The sequence below is a fragment of the Solea solea genome, chromosome 16 (assembly GCF_958295425.1).
Source record: "Solea solea chromosome 16, fSolSol10.1, whole genome shotgun sequence".
NCBI lineage: Eukaryota > Metazoa > Chordata > Actinopteri > Pleuronectiformes > Soleidae > Solea > Solea solea.
In genome coordinates, this window is record NC_081149.1 from 25,061,559 (window position 1) to 25,080,000 (window position 18,442).

At 43.4% G+C, this 18,442-nt stretch overlaps 3 protein-coding genes across 5 annotated transcripts; 1 reads left to right on the top strand and 2 right to left on the bottom strand.

Moving 5' to 3' along the window:
* The first annotated feature begins 634 nt into the window (after window positions 1-634).
* amdhd2 (amidohydrolase domain containing 2) lies at window positions 635-6,892 on the top strand. Its single transcript, XM_058654069.1, has 13 exons — window positions 635-913; window positions 1,372-1,437; window positions 1,525-1,651; window positions 1,878-2,014; window positions 2,104-2,243; window positions 2,381-2,435; window positions 2,696-2,908; window positions 4,285-4,373; window positions 4,523-4,667; window positions 5,371-5,478; window positions 5,562-5,630; window positions 5,962-6,063; window positions 6,138-6,892. Exons 1-13 carry the CDS (start codon window positions 853-855, stop codon window positions 6,215-6,217), a joined length of 1,392 nt encoding a protein of 463 aa, XP_058510052.1. The 5' UTR covers window positions 635-852; the 3' UTR covers window positions 6,218-6,892.
* jmjd8 (jumonji domain containing 8) lies at window positions 6,758-9,457 on the bottom strand. 2 transcript variants are annotated; one of them, XM_058654097.1, is made up of 9 exons: window positions 9,168-9,454; window positions 8,704-8,799; window positions 8,436-8,484; window positions 8,264-8,360; window positions 8,040-8,108; window positions 7,832-7,951; window positions 7,463-7,530; window positions 7,261-7,395; window positions 6,758-7,178 (listed from the first exon to the last, which is right to left on the bottom strand). In XM_058654097.1, exons 1-9 carry the CDS (start codon window positions 9,308-9,310, stop codon window positions 7,098-7,100), a joined length of 858 nt encoding a protein of 285 aa, XP_058510080.1. In that variant the 5' UTR covers window positions 9,311-9,454; the 3' UTR covers window positions 6,758-7,097. The 2 variants fall into 2 exon arrangements, with proteins under 2 accessions (XP_058510080.1, XP_058510081.1); XM_058654098.1 differs by lacking the exon at window positions 7,832-7,951 and having other exon boundaries at window positions 9,168-9,457.
* Window positions 9,458-10,901: 1,444 nt separating this feature from the next.
* LOC131475771 (trypsin-like) lies at window positions 10,902-18,373 on the bottom strand. Of its 2 annotated transcripts, none has more exons than XM_058654088.1 (6): window positions 18,251-18,373; window positions 16,509-16,529; window positions 13,925-14,087; window positions 12,678-12,946; window positions 12,110-12,249; window positions 10,902-11,819 (listed from the first exon to the last, which is right to left on the bottom strand). In XM_058654088.1, the coding sequence occupies exons 1-6, from the start codon at window positions 18,321-18,323 to the stop codon at window positions 11,547-11,549; spliced, it is 939 nt and encodes a 312-aa protein (XP_058510071.1). In that variant the 5' UTR covers window positions 18,324-18,373; the 3' UTR covers window positions 10,902-11,546. The 2 variants fall into 2 exon arrangements, with proteins under 2 accessions (XP_058510071.1, XP_058510072.1); XM_058654089.1 differs by having other exon boundaries at window positions 14,014-14,087; window positions 18,251-18,340.
* Window positions 18,374-18,442: the final 69 nt, after the last annotated feature.

Below are 18,442 nucleotides of genomic sequence, written 5' to 3' on the forward strand. Positions count from 1 at the left end.
CCCTGAACTCTTTCTACCACAGTTATCTTTTAGCTCCACCTGCTGGTCAGGTTACCAGCTGCGTCACCGAGGATGAGGCACTGACACAAAATAAAGAGATTAAATCTATGTCAGATTATGACTGCGATATTTTAAGAACTCACTCTCCCACACCAAACCCCAGAGAGAAAATCAGTGATTTTAACTGCTGGTCCTCTGCTGCCTCGTGTGGTCACTTTGTGTCACTGAGGTCAATCTGAGCATAGACCTTTAAATGCTGAGTTCACAAAATAATATATTTGAACGTAGTGATGGAGGCAGCAGTGGATCAACAGCTCCTGTGTGTGTGTGTGTGTGTGTGTGTGTGTGTGTGTGTGGTTTTCTCTGTGGCCTTTGGTGTGGGAGAGTGAGTGGTCTACAAACTTCAGTTTCCTGTTCCTGTCTGACAGTGAGTTAAAGATTCAAACTGACATAGATTTTATGAACTGAGTCTTTAGTTCAGTGGATTAAAATAATGTTTTCTTGTTTCTCTGTTTTTAAAAACCTTTCAAATAAAAGTCTCAATAATAAAACAACTGTCAGCTTTGTTGACAGACACGTGAACCTGCAGTCAGCTGACCTGCAGCTCCGCGCTGTCACGTGACTCCATCCGCTTCCTGTGTTTGTTTCCTCAGCTGATCGAAGTCCTGTGAACATTAAACTCTGACTCTGCGAGAGCGGAGTACATGTCGAACGAACAGCTGCCGAATCCGCTTTTAAAAACACCGAAGTTTAATGTAGCTTGCGCGTGTATCTGGCGGAAGTAAGCCTCGTGGTGACGACTAAACACGCTTTAATAACAAAGGAATAAGACAAGTACTGTGTGTCTTATGCATGCCGAGTTGCTCACTGGATGCCATTTGTCCCTGGAGGTTTCACTTCGTCTTCTTTCCAGGTTCGTAAGCTGAGTTTAACGCTTAAAAGTCTTAAATTGATTGATTTCTTAATGGAGTTTGGAGTTGTGAATGTTAACGTGTTGTGGAAGTGTCCACACGTGTCAGAGGACGAACCACAGAGGAAACACACGGGTCAGGGGTCAAACTGTGATAAGACGTGAGATAATGTTTGATAGAGAATAATAAACGTATGTTATAATAATAATAATATTAAAAATAATAATAGAAATGTAGAAGGAAACATTGCAGGATTATAGTCTCTTTGATTCTCAAACTCAAGTCAAACAATGATACAAACTTCCTGAAATAAGTTTATCTCACATATTTAAATATTATATCACGTGCCAGACTGTGCTGTGAGCGCCCCCTGCTGCAGAGGGCCTGTGTTCGCTTCTCTGTCATCACATCAACTCAATGTGTTGATGGGAAACATTTTATTTGTCTTTATTCTCTTCAGAGACAGAGAGGAGACAGAGAGGAGACATAGAGACAGAGAGGAGACAGAGAGACGGAGAGGAGACATGGAGACATAGAGACAGAGAGGAGACATAGAGACAGAGAGGAGACAGAGAGACGGAGAGGAGACCGAGAGACAGAGAGGAGACAGAGAGGAGACATAGAGACAGAGAGGAGACCGAGAGACAGAGAGGAGACATGCCGTCCAACAGATCAGTGTCTGATGCGCCCATCACTCAGTTTGTCAACTGCAGAATCCTGAGAGATCACAAGCTGCAGAGGTACACGCATGCACACACATGCACACACACACACACACACACATTATGCACACACGCGTGCACACACACACACACACACATATATATTATGCGCACACACGCATGCACACACACACATTATGCACACACACACACACACACTCACACACATTATGCACACATGCGCGCACACACACGCACCCACACCACAGGTCATAACCAGGATACTGTGTGTGTGTGTGCACAGAGAGGACCTGTGGGTGCGTGACGGGAGGATCTTAGATCCAGAGAAGTTATTCTTTGATGAACAGGGTTACGCCGACAAGAGAGTGGACTGTGAAGGCAACATCATTTCTCCAGGCTTTATAGACGTCCAGATCAACGGTACACACACACACACACACACACACACACACAAACGTGTGCAGAATATTACAGTAACTTGTTGCTGGTGATTTGTCCTCGTCCTCCAGGAGGACACGGTGTGGATTTCTCTCAGGCCTCTGAGGACGTCGGCCGCGGCGTTTCCATCGTGGCCAAGAAGATCTTGGAGGACGGCGTGACGTCCTTCTGTCCCACCCTGGTCACGTCTCCCTATGCCGTCTACCACAAGGTCACACTTCTGTCCTGTCTGTCTGTGTGGACATGTGACAAGTCTGTCAGGAGCAATATGCAACATCACCACCAGATGCCACTAAATCCCACACACTGAACATTGTGTGATTCTTCTCTGATTTAACGTTGTTTTAGGTTTTGCCTCAGGTCAAAGTTCATAATGGAGGACACCATGGAGCTGGAGTTCTTGGTGAGTTTAGCTACGTCTGGCTACATTAGCAGCTAACAGTAGCTGCTAACATCAAACACCAATGCTACCTTTGTTTGTTTATACTGTAAATACCAAGTCCATACTGTATATATTCTGCAAACAGTCCATAATGTACATTCTACATTCTACACTCTTTTAAATAGTTTATAGTCTTAGTATTAATATCTTTATATATTGTACATTTTTTGGTAATGCATGTTTATTCCTCGGCACGTGTCCTCACGTCTTTGTCTCTGTAGGGTTTCATGTGGAGGGTCCATTCATCAGTGTGGAGAAGAGAGGAGCTCACCCAGAGCAGTATCTGCGCAGCTTTCAGTCTGGAGGCTTCGAGGACTTGATGGAGGCCTACGGCAGCCTGGACAACGTTGCCATGGTAACACTCGCTCCAGAGCTTTCCGGCAGCCAATCGGTGGTGAGGGAGCTCTGTAGGCGGGGCATCACTGTGTCGTTAGGTGAGCGTTGTTTTTCTCTTTTTCCCTCATTAGTTTCCCCTTTGCGTTAGCGATTAATTAAGTTTCATACCAGCAGAGGGGTCACACGGTGGTGTAGTGGTTAGCACTCTCGCCTTGCAGCGAGAAGACCCGGGTTCGAGCCCCGGTTGGAACAAGGGCCTTTCTGCATGGAGTTTGCATGTTCTCCCCGTGTGTGCGTGGGTTCTCTCCGGGTACTCCGGCTTCCTCCCACAGTCCAAAAACATGCAATATGGGGATAGGTAAATTGGACACTCCAAATTGACCATAGGAGTGAGTGTGAGAGTGAATGGTTGTTTGTCTCTATCTGTGTGTGGCCCTGCGATGGACTGGCGAACTGTCCAGGGTGTACCCCGCCTATCGCCCGATGTAGCTGAGATTGGCACAGCACCCCCCGCGACCCTCTGGTTGAGGATAAAGCGGTAGATGATGACTGACTGACCAGCAGAGGGGTCACACGGTGGAGTAGTGGTTAGCACTCTCGCCTTGCAGCGAGAAGACCCGGGTTCGAGCCCCGGTTGGAACAACAAACAACAACAAACAACACTTTCTGCATTGAGTTTGCATGTTTCCCCGTGTGTGCGTGGGTTCTCTCCGGGTTCTCCGTCTTCCTCCCACAGTCCAAAAACATGCAATGTGGGGATTAGGTAAATTGGACACTCCAAATTGACCATAGGAGTGAGTGTGAGAGTGAATGGTTGTTTGTCTCTATCTGTGTGTGGCCCTGCGATGGACTGGCGAACTGTCCAGGGTGTGACCCCGCCTATCGCCCCATGTAGCTGAGATTGGCACAGCACCCCCCGCGACCCTCTGGTGGAGGATAAAGTGGTAGATGATGACTGACTGACCAGCAGAGAGTGGACCTTCCTCTCCACTACCTTGGAACAGACCAAGCTCAACCTCAGTTTGAGGAGGAGCAATGTGGTTTTGGTCTGTGGACCAGCTCTTTACCCTTGGTGGGGTGCTGGAGGTGGGCCAACCAGTCCACATGTGTTCTGTGGATGCAGAGATGACCGTGTCCCCAAGGGCATCCTGCGAGTATGGGATGGTGGCCCCTCGTTCAGCCCCTGACGAGGGGCTGACCTGTTCTCGGTGAGCGATGGACTCACAGTCTTGGAGTGGACGTTGGTCCAGTTTGATGGCCGGAGGATCCCATCTTTGCTTTTTGCAGATGATGTCCTTTTAGCTTCATCAAACTACGACCTTCAGCTCTTGCTTGAGAGGTTCGCAGCTGAGTGTGAAGCGGTTGGGATGAAGATCGGCTCCTCCAAGTCTGAGGCCATGGTTCTCAGCTGGAAACCACGTTCCTATATTATTATATAAGATTTTAAGGGCAGTTGGTGTTTTTCGTCATGTAGGTCACTCCGTGGCTAACTTGTCTCAGGCTGAAGACGCCGTGAAACATGGAGCCTCTTTCATTACACATCTGTTCAACGCCATGCTGCCGGTGAGTTGCTCTTCATCCTCATTCTTCATCCTATTTATATAAAGACGATATCATTAATAGACGTTGATGTTCTTCTGTTCTTTGTCTGTGGAGCAGCAGTGTAATAAAAAAAGTGGCCTGGACTTTTGTCTGTGTTTTGTTCGAACCAGTTCCACCATCGGGACCCAGGTATCGTGGGTCTGCTGACCAGTGATCAGGTGCCTGCAGGCCGGAGAGTGTTCTACGGTATGATAGCCGACGGGATCCACACCAACCCTGCTGCTCTGAGAATCGCCCACAGAGCTCACCCTTCAGGTCAGACGCTGCCCTTGTTCTACTGTCAGGTGATGAAGATGTGGAAGATGTTGAAGGTAGTGATGTCAGTCTGACACCGAAGCTCCAATCCTTGCTTCAAACTCGAAGTTGCGTTCTCCTTGAACCACTGCTTCAACGCTTGCTTTGCGGCAGAGCAAGTTACGTAAGCAATGACGTATGAAGCAGTGACTGCTTGGGTCCCCGAATGATTCGCACAGTAGCTTCATATCGCGAGATGAGTCGTTGACTTGAACGTGTTTTTTCAAAAGCTGGAGAAGTTGTCAGCAAAAAAGAAATCGCCTGGGTCCAAAAACAGTGGAAAAACTCTTATTCCTAAATAAAAACCTCTGAATGTCATGACTGTCAGAGTTACACAAGCACAGCCTCTCTCAGTCAACATATGTCTACTGAATCAGCTGAACATATATTGACAGTGTTTGTTGTCTACTATTTCACCACTAGATGTCACTGAAATGAACATTTGAATGAATGAACCCATGTTCAATACAATTGGCAAAGTGGTTCAATACTGCTTCATTTGAGCATCACTAGTTGGAGGTGTTGGAGGTGTTGGAGGTTGATTGAATCCAAAAATAATGTTTCTTATTTGACCAAATGTTTGGACATTAATGGTGCATGTTGTTTTACTGTAACGACACCACCTGGTGGTCGGAGGTGTGAGCTGTCCGTTTGCATTTTTTAGGTTTGGTGCTGGTGACGGACGCGATCGCAGCGATGGGTCTTCCTCCCGGGCGTCACACTCTGGGTCAGCAGGTCATCGAGATCCAGGGTCTCCACGCTCACATCGCAGGTCCGACTTTGTTTACTTTTCAAATCAATCGATAAATTCAGACGTTTGATCGTTTGAAACCAAACATGGTCTCTGTCTCTCAGGCACGAAGACGCTCAGCGGCAGCATCGCCTCCATGGACATGTGTGTGAGACACTTCAAACAAGCTACAGGTGTGTGTGTGTGTGTGTGTCAGACGAGATGACACCATGTTTTGAACATGATGGGTTGGAGGGGCGGGACCATGGGGGCGGGCACTGGTGTAGTGGCTCAGTGGTTAAGACCCTACCCTGTGTGCGAAAGACATCATGGTTGCAAGTTCGATTCCACCCCTGGCTGATTGTACTCAATTTCATTGTAAGTCGCTTTGGATAAAAGCGTCTGCTAAATGACATGTAATGTAATGAGTGTGGGCTATTCATATCTTTAAAAGGGGGGGTGTGTGTGTGTGTGTGTGTGTGTGTGTGCGTGTGCGTGTGTGCGTGCGTGTGTGTGTGTGAACAGGCTGCAGTGTAGAAGAAGCTCTAGAAGCTGCTTCACTTCATCCAGCTCAGCTCCTGGGAATCAGCCACAGGAAGGGAAACCTGGACTACGGCTCAGATGCAGGTCAGCAGGTCGTACGCACATACACACACACACACACACACACAGGTGTTTAGTGTTGCTTGTGTGTTTCGCAGACCTGACGCTGTGTGACGACGCCCTCAACATCAAAGCTACTTACATCTCTGGAGAGGAGGTTTGGAGGAAACAGCCGTAAAAAAAACCCCAGAGAGACCTCCAGGGGGCGCCATTTCTCACAGAGCCACAACCAAACCAAACTGTGTTTATTTTCAGCCTTGTCGGGCATCAGAGGCCGAGTCTGTGTTTGCAGATCACATTTCATCCACTTCACAAAAGACTTGCGTAATAAAAACGACGTCACATGATCACGTCTTCATCAGACGTTTCCAACAGGAAACTGAAGTTTGTAAAACACTCACTCTCTCACAGAGAAAATCAGTGATTTTTATCTGGCGGGGACACAGGGGCTGCTGGTCCTCTGCTGCCTCATGTGGTCACTTTGTGTCACTGACGTCAATCTGAGTGTGGACCTTTAAATGTCGAATTCACAAAATAACACTCTTGAACTTAGTGATGGAGGCAGCAGAGAGTGAGTAGTTGACAAACATCTGTCTCACAGTGACATAAAGACGTGGACGTGTTCTTAAAACATCTTAGACTTAAACTGATGACGAGTTCAGGTTCTCAGCAGCAGGGGGCGTGTGTTTTAAAGGTGCTTCATTAATCCAGAGGAGAGAAGTATCAAAGTCACTGTATTTATATTTCATATCTTCATCCAGTTCAAATCAAACTGATATTTTCAACATTTTTGTAAATTTTTGTAAAAATCTTCATTATGTACTTTATACATGATTAAAGACTGTTGTCAAAAGGTCAGTGTCCATGTCTTAGGTCCCCAGTGCTGACCATGTGTCTCTGTCACTCACTCATTCACTCATTCACTCACTCTTTATACAGAAAAACCTCAACTGTCCCTTAAAGTTCAAAATAACGGGTTAGAAAAAATCGTGTGGTGAAGCTGGAGGTGGACAGTTGGACGTCCTAGTCCTGGTCCTGGTCCTGGTCCTGCAGGTCAGTCAGCCGAGGAAGGTGGAGATGAAGACGCTGGTGTCCAGGTTGAGCGTGGCGTGCCACCAGCGGTCAGGGAAATACAGCACCTGCAGGGACACAATGTCCTCACTTTGACTGAATGTCCTCACTTCAGCAGGACAGTAGTAGTGATGAGATAGTGGACGTCACCTCTCCTGGTCCGATGGTACAGTCCAGAGGAGCCTCGTCCTCCGGCAGACTGGGGTAAATGTCTCTGAGCCAGGACAGAGTGGTGTGGTTTGGGTGGAAGTGAGGTTCTTTATCAGGAGGAGACAAGAACCAGCGCTGTGCAGCAGAAACAAGGACATCAGACTGTGACCTCACTCACCCTCTCACTCACTCACCCTCTCACCTTTCTTCCATAGATGACCTCAGAGAATCCAGGTCCGTGCCAGTGAAAGGGAACTCCTGTTCCTGGACCTGAAGACGCAAAGATGCAAAGACACTTTAACATGATGTCCATTTTATGTCCGTGTCAAACTGTATGTCTGTCACTGTCCTACACGTGTTTACACCATACTTCCTCCAGAGGGCAGTGCTGAGTACGAAGGAACAGGCAATGTCCTCAGACTAAATGTCTTCACTTAAACTAAATGTCTTCACTTAGACTAAATGTCTTCACTTAGACTAAATGTCCTCACTTAGACTAAATGTCCTCACTTAGACTAAGTGTCCTCACTCAGAGACAGAAAGCACTTAAGGACAGGTGAAGTGTCCTGACCTGCGATACCAAAGCTGTAGGCTGCTGAGGTCAGAGGGAGGACGTACGGAGGAGACACGTAGTTCTGGAACAGACTCTGCCACTCACTCATGTTATTGTCTCCAAAGAAGTACAGCGTGTCTGTCAGAGAGGGACAATGTTAGAGAGGAGGAGGAGCAGGAGGAGCAGGAGGAGGAGGAGGAGGAGGAGAAGGAGGAGGAGTACTCACCGTTGCCCAGAACCTCAGTGGACTGAGGCTTCAGGAAAACGTCCACGTACTCCTGGAAAGACACGTCCACTGTAACACAATCAACACAGTGAGTGAGTTAAAATAATCTGTTAAACTCAATCAACATGAATGAGCTGTAGAATTTAACATGAGGACACGCCCCTCTGTGACTGCGGTGAGGACACGCCCCTCTGTGACTGTGGTGAGGACACGCCCCCTCGTACCTTTCCTGTAGGAGTACGTGTTGGCCGTACTCAGACGAACGGTCCTGCCTCCATATTCCTGCAGTAACGTCCACTTCGAGCAGAGGAGCCGGAAGTTCTGCAACAACAGGACAGAGTGAAACCTTACAGAGTGAAAACTGAGTGAGCGGCTGAATCATCCTGTCATACACACCGTGTTATTGGTCAGAGCTCGCAGGACGACGGGACGACTGTACGCGTATCTGAAAGTAAATAAAAAAGCTATAGTATTTTAGCCGTCGTGTTTATTTTATGAGAAGAAAACTTTTTTAAAGATTTAAATGTCAATGTGTACAATGACCATATGTGGATACTCCAGGTTACAGTATCGTGTTGGTATCGGTCAGGCAGCGGTGAGATGGCGCCCCGCCCCTCGCTGATCGACAGTGGACGAATCAGAGCATCTCATTTGTCTTGCGTACCTTTCAAGGAACTGTTGATACGAGAGCGACGAGGCGTCCAACACGTCCACGTCACAGCGACTGTCGTCCTCCAATCTCACGTCCGAATTTAATGACCTGAACACGGAGGCAGACACGTGACTCGTGAACAAACAAACAAACAAACAAACCCTCGTCCACGGCACTGAAGAAAGTGGTGGGCCACATGAAATGGCATGGAGGGCCAAACGTGGCCCCCGAGCCGTGTGTTTGAGACCTCTGCTGTAAAGTCTATTCCACTGGCTCTTTTGCACTACACAGTTGTAGCTCGACTGTTTGGTATCAGTCGTCGTTTTCCATTACTTCATAGCTCCTCCTCCAAATGGGCGGAGTCGTCGTAGTGACTTGTAGAGCAGTTGTTTTGGGTGAAAGTGAATCATTGAAAACATTTGTTCACAGAATGGTTCAATACTTCCTGCGCGAGCGCGAGCGGAGCACACACTCACCAGCCGCCGCCGCCGCTGCCGTCTTCCGGCTCCGGCCGCTGCTCCAGCCGCTGCTCCGGCCGCTGCTCCGCCCTCAGAAGCAGGCAGAGACTCAGCAGGATGAGCGGGCGCGTGAACGCAGCCTGGTTCATCTTCATCTTCATCTTCACCCGGGACTGAAAACCCGTCTCAGCTCCGGTGAAAACGGCACCGGTTTTAGGCGGAAAAAACTCCCACAGAACGAGAGAAACGGCTGCTTTTCCGAGAGCCAATCACATCACAGCATACTGAACAGGTGACCGTGTGTTGCATTCAGGGCCCGTGGGAACTTTTAATACTTTATTACTCGACAGAAAAGTAACATTCATATCTACATATTCATAAAGTTCATAAATTAAAGAGGAAGTAAACCCCTGTTCTGAAGCTGACTCCGCCCAATGCCTGATTTTAAAAATCTAGGGGCGGGGGAGCGCAGGGGGGGCGGGGGAGCGCAGGGGGCAGCGGCAGCTTGGAGCTTCATTTAGCGCAAGACACACATTTCAATAAGTTTACACACTCACACGTGACATTTCCGAAGCTGATAAGTGATTAAAGTCACCGCAAATAAATGAATAATTATTCTGTAATGACATGTAATGTAATGTAATGTAATAATCTATGAATCAATGATGTGAAGGCAGATTGCTCTGCGTAGTTCATTCATACAGCTGTGTTGAATCAGCGACCTATCAGCCAATCAGAAAATAGTATTCACTGCTGCCGTCTCACGTCCGCCCGCTTCCACACAGCTAGTCAGAGGCCGTTTCTCAATACTCAAGTATATACTTGAGAAGAACATACTTGTGTACTCCCGTACTTGCAAGTATGCAAGTATGTATGTGTTGTTTAAGTGATTAAACAGTAAAAGAACAGTGATCAAGTTCTTTCCCTAATAACCTCCTGCCCCCTTGACCCTATCCCTTCTCACCTTCTTCAGTCAATCTTCCTTTCCTCACCCACCTCATTAACACATCTCTATCATCTGGTTGCAATATATACACACTTTTTTAACACAAAATACGTCATTTAAAGGGGACATATTATGCAAAATCAACTTTTTAACCATTTCAATACTTATATTTGGGACTCTGGAGGCCGTACCAGTCGCCAAAGTGTGGAAAAAGAATACTCAGTCATGTTTTCGTGGTTCCCCTTAGTGTAAGTATAGGCGATAAAACACGCCATGTTAAATTCCCTGCCATTATGACGGCAGCATGCGCATTTCACCGCGAATGTTACCACCCACCAGTAAGTTTACTTCGAGAGCTCCACCATAGCTCCACCATAGCTCCACCATAGCTCCACCATAGCTCCACCTTAGCTCCACCTTAGCTCCACCTTAGCTCCACCTTAGCTCCACCTTAGCTCCACCTTAGCTCCACCTTAGCTCCACCTTAGCTCCACCTTGTCCCTATAAAATGCGAGAGTGCAGACGAGGGAGGAAGAGCGGTATTATGTCAACGCGGAGGGACAAGTGTGCTGTTGGTGGCTGCACAGTGGAGCACAGTGTTTTACACAAACTTCCAGCCTCAGAGGATTTGATATATGAAGCTAATGTTCCGGATAAAGTCAGCAAACGTGTGTTTGTGTGTTTTGTGAACCTTGGTCAGTACAATTCTGGACTGACCAGAAGATTAATAATAAAAACCGGTCAAATAGAGCTCATAACTGACCATTCTGACACGTCCTGTTGCAGTCAACAATTACTAGATAAACTTACTATACACTACTATACATTTATTTATTTAAAAAAAAAAGAGCATTTATTTCACATAATAATAATAATTACAGTAAATGACAGCAGCAGCTGATCAGTGCAGTTCAACAGCACCAACACATGGATGCTCCTCTTATCATAAATTTACACATTTTATATATATACACTGCATACATATACACACACATATGTATATATATATATATATATATATATATATATATATATATATATATATATATATACATATACAGTGAAAAAACGTGTACGTGTGTATGTGAGTGTGTGTCTAAAACTCGTCCATAGAAAACCTCATTCGTTCACATTTGATTCTTGAAAAGTAGAATTAATGAATTAATGGTCAACTAAATATATTTGATTGGGTTAATATTAAGAATTAAAACATATTTTCAGATTTTTAATATAAGATGATTTTAGTGAATTTGAATCATATTTTACCATCCTTTTTTATTATTATTATCATTTGTTTTATTCTGAGAGGTTTGATCTTTAAAGGCTTTAAATCAAATGTGAGTTTAATAATAATTAAAGAGTTTGGAATAAAGAAATCCACAAAATCACCACCATTTAATTTTCCCCGTTGATTAACATGTGCTGTTGTTCTGACGTCGGTGTGTGTCCTTCTAGGTGAGGACAAAGGTGGTGAAGAGGACAGGAGGGAAGGACAGCAGCAGCAGCAGCAGGGACGGGGAGGTGTGGTGTGCACTTCCACTCGTCCCGCCCACAAAGCCCGGCTGGTCCATGTTGATCTGGCTGTTGATCCAGGTCTGGTACTCGGACACGCGGGCGTAGACGCCGGGGATGTTTGGCAGAGCACAGCCGAACCCGAAACTCACCACTCCAGACTGAACCCACTGGGAGCCACTTTGACTGACCAGGGGGCCGCCAGAGTCACCCTGTACAAACACACACACACACACACACACCAGTGAATGAGAATGAAACACACTAACTACACAATAAACGTCCACACTGCGTCACAGGAGGCAGGAATTCAACGCCTCAGACATCAAAGTGTAGTCACTGTTAGACAGGAAACCACTCACTCTCCCACACCAAAGCCCAGAGAGAAAACCAGTGATTTTAGCTCACGGGGACACAGGAGTTGTTGATCCACTGCTGCCTCCATCACTAAGTTCAAATGTCTTGTTTTGTAAAGTTCAGTGAGGGGTTTTTCAGGACTCACCTGGCAGGAGTCCTTTCCTCCTTCACTCAGTCCAGCACAGATCATGTTGCTGGTGAGAGTAGAGTAGGTATCTCTGCACTGAGTGTTGGACACGATGGGGACTTGCACCTCCTGCAGCTCCTCAGGGAAAGGAAGGGGAACTGATAAAGAAGAGGAAAGAAAAAGAGCAGGTATTTACAGGCCCAAAACATTCAAATTAAAAGCACTCTGATCTCTCTTTAGTGCATCAGCGCCACCTGATGCTCATTTTAAGGAGAACGTCATTTTCCTAGTTGACTATATGCACTTTCACTGTGTATAAATAATGAGATAAAAGTCTGAATTCTGAGAATGAAAGTCTGAAAGTGGAGATAAAAGTCTCCAAAAACGGAAGAAAACATGAGTGGATTACAATCATCAGTTTCCTGTCTTACAGTGACATAATAGTATAATAGTATAGTGTAATAATAATAATAATAACAATAATAATAATAATCACAATAATGATAATGATAATAACAATAATAATAATAATAATCACAATAATGATAATGATAATGATAATAACAATAATAATGATTACACTTACCGCTACTCCCGATAGTTCCCCAGCCGGTGACCCAGCAGCTGGTACCAGCAGGAAAAACGGCACCAGACCCCGCCAGGCACACGGGTCTGATGTAGTCAGTGAAGTCCACAGTGGAGGACAGTTTCAGTAAACAGATGTCATTGTCGTTTGTGTTTGTATCGTAGTCTGGATGATTGATGACCTCTGACACTGATCGAGACTGTTCGTTAGAGTTCACACCCTGTTGGGATTCACGTCCGAGATAAACGAGCAAACCAAAGGTGCTGGTGCTGAGGAACACAACCAAGAAGCCAAGAGTCATCATCTACTCATCCTTTATATACACTCACCGATCGTCTGTTTACACGGTCACTGAACGTCTTTATATATGGTCACCAATCCTCTGTATATGCGCTCACCGATCGTCTGTATATACCGTCACTGATTGTCTGTATATACAGTCACCGATCATCTGTATATACGGTCACCGATCGGCTGTATGTGCGGTCACCGATCGTCTGTATACGGTCACCGATCGTCTGTATACGGTCACCGATCGTCTGTATATACGGTCACCGATCTTCTGTATATACGGTCACTGATTGTCTGTATATACAGTCACCGATCATCTGTATATACGGTCACCGATCGTCTGTATGTGCGGTCACCGATCGTCTGTATACGGTCACCGATCGTCTGTATACGGTCACCGATCGTCTGTATATACGGTCACCGATCGTCTGTATATACGGTCACCGATCGTCTGTATAGGGTCACCGATCGTCTGTATACGGTCACCGATCGTCTGTATATACGGTCACCGATCATCTGTATGTGCGGTCACCGATCGTCTGTATACGGTCACGATCGTCTGTATATACGGTCACCGATCGTCTGTATACGGTCACCGATCGTCTGTATGTGCGGTCACCGATCGTCTGTATATACGGTCACCGATCGTCTGTATACGGTCACCGATCGTCTGTATATACGGTCACCGATCGTCTGTATACGGTCACCGATCGTCTGTATGTGCGGTCACCGATTGTCTGTATATACGGTCACCGATCGTCTGTATACGGTCACCGATCGTCTGTATACGGTCACCGATCTTTGTATATACAGTCACCGATCGTCTGTATGTGCGGTCACTGATCGTCTGTATGTGCGGTCACCGATCGTCTGTATATACGGTCACCGATCGTCTGTATACAGTCACCGATCTTTGTATATACAGGACAGATGGGCAGACGGACAGACGTCCTCACCTGGAGAAACAGTGAGCAGCCGTCAGGATCCACTGGCTGTTGATGAGTGAACCTCCACAGAAGTGACTGCCAAAGCGGTGCAGACTCACCTGCCACGGCCACGCCCCTGCAGACGCACTCTCCCCGCCCACGATCTTTGTGTTGAGTGGAGCTTGACCACAGACTGGAGGGTGAAGGTCAGAGTTTAGTTAATGTTTGACTCTCTTAGTTAACTTTTGACTTTCTTAGTTAACTTTTGACTCTCTTAGTTAATGTTTGACTCTCTTAGATAACTTTTGACTCTCTTTAGTTAACTTTTGACTCTCTTTAGTTAATGTTTGACTCTCTTTAGTTAACTTTTGATTCTCTTTAGTTAACTTTTGACTCTCTTTAGTTAACTTTTGACTCTTAGTTAACTTTTGACTTTCTTAGTTAACTTTTGACTCTCTAAGTTAATGTTTGACTCTTAGTTAACCTTTGACTCTCTTTAGTTAACTTTTGACTCTCTTTAGTTAACTTTTGATTTTCTTAGTTAACTTTTGACTTGCTTAGTTAACGTTTGACTCTCTTAGTTAACTTTTGACTCTCTTTAGTTAACTTTTGATTGTCTTTAGTTAACGTTTGACTCTCTTAGTTAATGTTTGACTCTCTTAGATAACTTTTGACTCTCTTTAGTTAACTTTTGACTCTCTTTAGTTAACTTTTGATTCTCTTTAGTTAACTTTTGACTCTCTTTAGTTAACTTTTGACTCTCTTAGTTAACTTTTGACTCTCTTAGTTAACTTTTGACTTTCTTAGTTAACTTTTGACTCTCTAAGTTAATGTTTGACTCTTAGTTAACTTTTGATTCTCTTTAGTTAACTTTTGACTCTCTAGTTAACTTTTGACTCTCTTAGATAACTTTTGACTCTCTTTAGTTAACTATTGAATCTCTTTAGTTAACCTTTGACTCTCTTTAGTTAACTTTTGACTTGCTTAGTTAATGTTTGACTCTCTTAGTTAACCTCTGACTCTCTTAGTTACCTTTTGACTCTCTTTAGTTAACCTTTGACTCTCTTAGTTAACTTTTGACTCTCTTAGATAACTTTTGACTCTCTTTAGTTAACTTTTGAATCTCTTTAGTTAACCTTTGACTCTCTTTAGTTAACTTTTGACTTGCTTAGTTAATGTTTGACTCTCTTAGTTAACCTTTGACTCTCTTAGTTACCTTTTGACTCTCTTTAGTTAGCCTTTGACTCTCTTAGTTAATGTTTGATTCTCTTAGATAACTTTTGACTCTCTTTAGTTAACTTTTGACTCTCTTTAGTTAACTTTTGACTCTCTTTAGTTAACTTTTGATTCTCTTTAGTTAACTTTTGACTCTCTTTAGTTAACTTTTGATTCTCTTTAGTTAATGTTTGACTCTCTTTAGTTAACTTTTGACTCTCTTTAGTTAACTTTTGATTCTCTTTAGTTAACTTTTGACTCTCTAGTTAACTTTCGACTCTCTTAAATAACTTTTGACTCTCTTTAGTTAACTTTTGACTCTCTTTAGTTAACTTTTGATTCTCTTTAGTTAATGTTTGACTCTCTTAGATAACTTTTGACTCTCTTTAGTTAACTTTTGACTCTCTTTAGTTAACTTTTGATTCTCTTTAGTTAACTTTTGATTCTCTTTAGTTAATGTTTGACTCTCTTTAGTTAACTTTTGACTTTCTTATTTAACTTTTGACTCTCTTAGTTAACTTTTGAATCTCTTTAGTTAACTTTTGATTCTCTTTAGTTAACTTTTGACTTGCTTGGTTAATGTTTGACTCTCTTAGTTAACCTTTGACTCTCTTAGTTAACTTTTGACTCTCTTAGTTAACTTTTGACTCTCTTTAGTTAACTTTTGATTGTCTTTAGTTAACTTTTGACTCTTAGTTAATGTTTGACTCTTTTAGATAACTTTTGACTCTCTTTAGTTAACTTTTGATTCTCTTTAGTTAACTTTTGACTCTTTAGTTAACTTTTGACGCTCTTAGATAACTTTTGACTCTCTTTAGTTAACTTTTGAATCTCTTTAGTTAACCTTTGACTCTCTTTAGTTAACTTTTGACTCTCTTAGTTAATGTTTGACTCTCTTAGATAACTTTTGACTCTCTTTAGTTAACTTATGATTCTCTTTAGTTAACTTTTGACTCTCTTTAGTTAACTTTTGATTATCTTTAGTTAATGTTTGACTCTTTTAGTTAACTTTTGATTCTCTTTAGTTAACTTTTGACTAGTGGTTAACTTTTGACTCTCTTAGTTAACCTTTGACTCTCTTAGTTCACTTTTGACTCTCTTTAGTTAACTTTTGACTCTCTTAGTTAATGTTTGACTCTCTTTAGTTAACTTTTGATTCTCTTTAGTTAACTTTTGACTCTCTTAGTTAACTTTTGACTTTCTTAGTCGACTTTTGACTCTCTAAGTTAATGTTTGACTCTCTTAGTTAACCTTTGACTCTCTTAGTTAACTTTTGACTCTCTTAGTTAACTTTTGACTCTCTTTAGTTACTGTTTTTAGTGAATGCTTGTCTCTTTTTTTGCATGTTTTTGCAAATGCTTTCACTGAATTGTGAGATCAGAGAAAAGAACAAACTTACCGTCTGACTGTGCATCGTTTCCTGTTGGAGACACAATAAACACAATGAGTGTCATTTACTGAAGGTAGAACCTGATTGCTCTTTTTTCTTCAGTGGAATGTCACTGGGTGAGGTCACACTCGTGAGTTACCTGCTATAAAAGACCAACTGATACTTGATTATGATCCATGATAAAAGAATGTGTCACAAGATAAACCTGGATAATCTTGGTATTTGCTCTGCATATATATATGCATATATATGTATATATATAAAGGTTTTCATGTAGACAACAAACACCAAATGAAATTCAGCTCTGGGCCCCATAAAAGCTTGGTCCGGCCCTGATGTGTGAAGTGGACAAACTCAACTGGTGTCGTAATACTGCGTCTGTCCACATACAGATAATACCAACCACCTCAGTCAAGACCACACAGGAAAATCCTGAACAGCCAGTTTGATGTTGAGTGTTTATACAGAAAGTCCAGCTGAGTCACTTTTTTTATGTTACCACACAACAACTAATGTAATGTAATGTAATATAACAACTCCACTTTACTGCTCTTTTAAAACAAGTGCGTAATGTAACCAAAGCGGAAGAGACAAAATAAACACAAAAATACACATCAAAAGTTATGGTACGTTTATGTAATATAATACATTGATGTTTAGACGGCACAGGAAACAGGCCTCAGGTTTCAGTGAGTCTGATACAGGCACCACAGCTGATTCTGATGTGATAATTCAAAACTCACATATAAATGCTTTGTTATTTATATGTACTTTTACTCCACTACATTTCCTCTAAAACTCTCTTTGTTCCTCGTTACTGCCAAAAAAAATCAGAAGAAGATTATGGTCTAGATTTAGCTTTTCTAGTCTTGATGAAGCTGCTTTACACTTCACTTTTCACCCATTCATACACGGCATTTAAATAATGTGTTATTTTTCTCATATATAAGTGGTCACTTATATAAATATATATGTAAGTGACCACACGAGGCAGCAGTGGACCAGCAGCTAAAGTCATTTTCTGTATTAAAAAAGTGAGGAGTTAGAATTGAGCCATGGTGGGTCAGTGATTGTCTTTCAACTGAAAGATTGTGGGTTCAAGACCCTGACTCTATTCACGGTGCGAACTTCCACTGTGACGTCAGCAGCTGCAGGTAAAACCACAGCTGATGACAATGAGCTGTTGTTAGTGTCTGAGTCACGAGTTCATAATGTAGCTGTGTCACTAAAAAAACAAACACATTCATTTATTCACAGTGACAGCACAGAAAATCTCCTCAGACGTGACATGAGGTTACTTCCCCATGGCTGAGATATGACACTGAGTTATCAGTTACAAGCGTTGAAATCATTTTAAAAGAATATGTTTAACGGCAGTTATGGTTACGACCTGAAGACGTGAGCTCTTTTAACAATACTTCCACTGAAACAGTTAAACACACTTGTTTTCAAAGTGCATGGATTTTTAAATTTCTTTAACATTTGTTTTACCCAGTAACGTAGCGAGTTGCAGTACTTCCAAAAACCCCATCCTTAAGTAAAATGACAGTGCACATAAAAATTATATATAATTCATTAGTTTCCACCTGTGGTTTCCACGGCTCCGTTCACAGACACATGAAATAAACTAATATCAGAAGTGTCGCACATAAAAAAATGTCAAAGGTTTAAACATAAACTCACATCATTCATTCACTCTCCAGTCCAACCACATGAACATGACATGGTCTCACTGTGACCATCACCCTCACCTGTCAGCATGAAACCCAGCAGCATAGCACACATCAGCAGCACCATCTCCCTGACATCCACCAACTTCCCCATGTGCAAATAAACTGAGCAGTGGAGCAGGGTGGACTGGTGCTGGAGGGAGGGCGTGACTCAGACTATATCCACCTGACAGGACTCAGTCTCCGCCCACAAATGCAACACCTCGCATACCA